The sequence below is a fragment of the Phaseolus vulgaris genome, chromosome 9 (genome assembly GCF_051622355.1).
Source record: "Phaseolus vulgaris cultivar YP4 chromosome 9, ASM5162235v1, whole genome shotgun sequence".
NCBI classification, from domain to species: domain Eukaryota; kingdom Viridiplantae; phylum Streptophyta; class Magnoliopsida; order Fabales; family Fabaceae; genus Phaseolus; species Phaseolus vulgaris.
In genome coordinates this window covers 33,613,437-33,616,930 of record NC_143506.1, presented here as the reverse complement: position 1 = coordinate 33,616,930, position 3,494 = coordinate 33,613,437, and the positions used below count along the sequence as shown (strand labels likewise).

General features: G+C 39.7%; 1 protein-coding gene across 1 annotated transcript; it reads left to right on the top strand.

Moving 5' to 3' along the window:
* The first annotated feature begins 201 nt into the window (after positions 1 to 201).
* LOC137820297 (transmembrane 9 superfamily member 11) lies at positions 202 to 3,227 on the top strand. The gene is made up of 2 exons (XM_068624288.1): positions 202 to 690; positions 896 to 3,227. The coding sequence occupies exon 2, from the start codon at positions 928 to 930 to the stop codon at positions 2,902 to 2,904; it is 1,977 nt and encodes a 658-aa protein (XP_068480389.1). The 5' UTR covers positions 202 to 690; positions 896 to 927; the 3' UTR covers positions 2,905 to 3,227.
* The last annotated feature ends 267 nt before the right edge of the window (positions 3,228 to 3,494 follow it).

Below are 3,494 nucleotides of genomic sequence, written 5' to 3'. Positions count from 1 at the left end.
TTAACAATATTCCTTCTTATCTGGAAATAAAAATTACCAAAAACTCTACTTATAATTAAAGCAGCATTTGATTACAAATTATTTTTATTATATATATAATACATTTGTTAACATTTTTTAAGAAACATTCTTATTGATTTAAATTCATTAAAAAATATAAATATATATATATATATATATGTGAATAAGCTTATACCTTTTGATTTTGCAATTTTCATAAATTTTATCTCATAAAAAATAGTTAAAAGGTGTGATGCTGGTCCTCTGAGTCAAATATTAGTAAAAGTTTGATGGAGACAAAAAAGTTACTGCAGTGGAAATGTTGAAAAAGTAAATAATGGTAAAACATAGGAAGTGTCGGTGTCGGTGGATACTGGACTATTCGAAACGGTGGTGAGTGGTGGTGACAACGGGATTTCGGAGTTTGTCCAACGTTCATACGCAAGGTAAAGGGTATTAATGTAATTTGCAAATTCTTCCTCATCGCAGTGACCAGCTCTCTAAGGAAAGTGAAACAAAACCAACCATAGATATTTAAACGTGCAATATCTGCTGCACAGTCTACATTGCTTGCTTTTGCATTTCATCCAATCCGATTCTTCGCCCTTCCTCTGCAGCGCGTGAAGAAAATATTCATTTCTTTCATGCGCTCAGACTTTCAATCCACACGCCACTTTGTCTGTGCATGAGGTCAGTGATATCAAATTTTAATTTTTCATATTTGTTTTTGTTCATCTTTGTTTCTTCCATTATCAAATCCGTATTGCCATTATCTTTTCTGTTGTGTAGTGTACTATTTTGTATCTTGCCATACAATTCCCATTATCTTTTCTACTGTGTAGTTTATCTTATCTGCATTTTTTTTTTCGCTCATTGCTATATCTGGGTCTGTCAGATCTGGCACAAATCCCTGTGAATCTTGCAAAGATGGAATATTTTGCGCAATTTGGGTTGTGGGTGATCTTGATCTTGTGCTCATTTCAAATTCAACCCAATTATGGGTTCTACCTTCCGGGTAGTTATCCCCAGAAGCATGGTGTCACGGATGAGTTGTGGGTGAAAGTGAATTCCCTTACTTCCATTGACACAGAGATGCCATTTAGCTATTACAGTTTGCCCTTTTGCAAGCCCGAGGGAGGTATCAAGGACAGTGCTGAGAATCTTGGGGAACTCCTCATGGGGGACAAAATAGAGAACTCTCCTTACAGGTTTAAGATGCGCAACAATGAATCTGAGATTTACTTGTGCCAGGTGGAGGCATTGTCCGGGGATCAGTTAAAGATCTTGAAGGAGAGGATTGACGAGATGTATCAGGTTAATTTGCTTCTTGATAATTTACCTGCTATTAGGTTCACACAGAAAGAAGGGTACTTTATGAGATGGACGGGGTACCCTGTTGGTGTTAAGATTGAGGATGCTTATTATCTGTTTAACCATCTCAAGTTCAATGTTCTTGTCCACAAGTATGAGGAGAATGTGGCTCGAGTAATGGGGACCGGCGAAGGCGTAGAACTGATCCCAGTTGGCAAGGAGGGATCTTCTGAGAAGCCTGGATACATGGTTGTTGGGTTCGAGGTGATTCCTTGCAGTATCATGCATAGTGCTAATTTGGTTAAAAACTTGAAGATGTATGACAAGTATCCGTCGTCTATCCGATGCGATCCGGCCACTGTGGCAATGCCTATCAAAGAGGGTCAGCCTCTTGTTTTCACTTACGAGGTCACCTTTGAGGAGAGTGATATCAAGTGGCCATCTAGATGGGATGCCTACTTAAAGATGGAGGGAGCTAAAGTGCATTGGTTCTCTATCCTTAATTCGCTTATGGTGATCACTTTTCTTGCTGGTATTGTTCTTGTGATCTTCCTGAGGACTGTTAGGAGAGATCTGACCCGTTATGAGGAGCTGGACAAGGAGGCTCAAGCACAGATGAATGAAGAGTTATCTGGTTGGAAGCTTGTTGTGGGAGATGTTTTCCGTGCTCCATCAAATCCTTCTTTGTTGTGTGTGATGGTTGGGGATGGGGTTCAGATTCTTGGTATGTCTATTGTGACAATTTTGTTTGCCGCACTAGGATTCATGTCACCAGCATCTCGCGGAACACTGATCACCGGTATGCTGTTTTTCTACATGATACTTGGTATTGCGGCTGGTTATGTCTCAGTTCGGATGTGGAGGACAATTGGGTTTGGTGATCAGAAGGGCTGGGTTTCGATCGCATGGAAGACTGCGTGTTTCTTCCCAGGAATTTCCTTTTTGATCCTCACAACCTTGAACTTCCTTTTGTGGGGAAGCCACAGCACTGGCGCCATTCCATTTTCACTCTTTGTAATACTAATCTTGCTTTGGTTCAGCATATCTGTTCCCCTTACCCTTGTTGGTGGGTACTTTGGAGCCAAGGCACCCCACATTGAGTATCCAGTCCGAACCAACCAAATTCCTCGTGAAATTCCCGAGCAGAAGTACCCATCATGGCTGTTAGTTCTTGGTGCTGGCACCCTTCCATTTGGCACTTTGTTCATTGAGCTCTTTTTTATCATGTCTAGCATTTGGATGGGTCGAGTTTACTATGTCTTCGGGTTTCTCTTCGTTGTTCTGATCCTTCTTGTGCTGGTTTGTGCTGAGGTATCTCTAGTTCTTACTTACATGCACCTGTGTGTGGAGGATTGGAAATGGTGGTGGAAATCTTTCTTTGCCTCCGGTTCTGTTGCCATGTACATCTTTTTGTACTCCGTTAACTATCTTGTGTTTGATCTCAAGAGTTTGAGTGGTCCTGTGTCTGCAACTCTGTACTTGGGATACTCACTCTTCATGGTCCTAGCAATCATGCTCGCTACAGGCACAGTTGGGTTCCTCTCTTCATTCTGGTTCGTGCATTACTTGTTCTCTTCAGTCAAGTTGGATTGAAGACTTAACTCGCTCACAAATTACCCCTACAGAGATAAGTTTTTATCAAGAGGACCCTTTGAATTGTTCAATTTTATGTTACTTTATTTCAGTTCATTTTGTTAGGGAACATAGTAAATTAGTGCAGCTATTTCATTCTGTTTTGCTTAACTCTTTGCCAGATATAAAAAAATATATTCATTGCATGATGTAGTTAGCAATTGATAAGTTTCTTGGCATTCTGAAGCATGTAATTTTGTTGTTGGTAGTTGATGTTTGGGAATGTAATTCATATCTGCATGGCAGTTGCCTGCTTTGAATAAAGTGCAGCAAGTTGCGATTAACACCTAGGTAAGAATAAGATCTCTGAGCACTCGTGGACGTAATAAAAAAACTACAGTCGTTTTATGTTTAAAGTAATATAACAAAGCTGAGAAATATATAGCTTCGCAATCACATTATTCGGATCAGAACCGTTTTCTTACGAAAATGGTGTAACTAAATGGATAGATATGCAGGAAATTTACAAATTTCTTAGATATGCACCTTGACACGATTTTATTTCATGACCACTTTTAATCAGAAGAAAGTGGTGCATATTGAATACGACT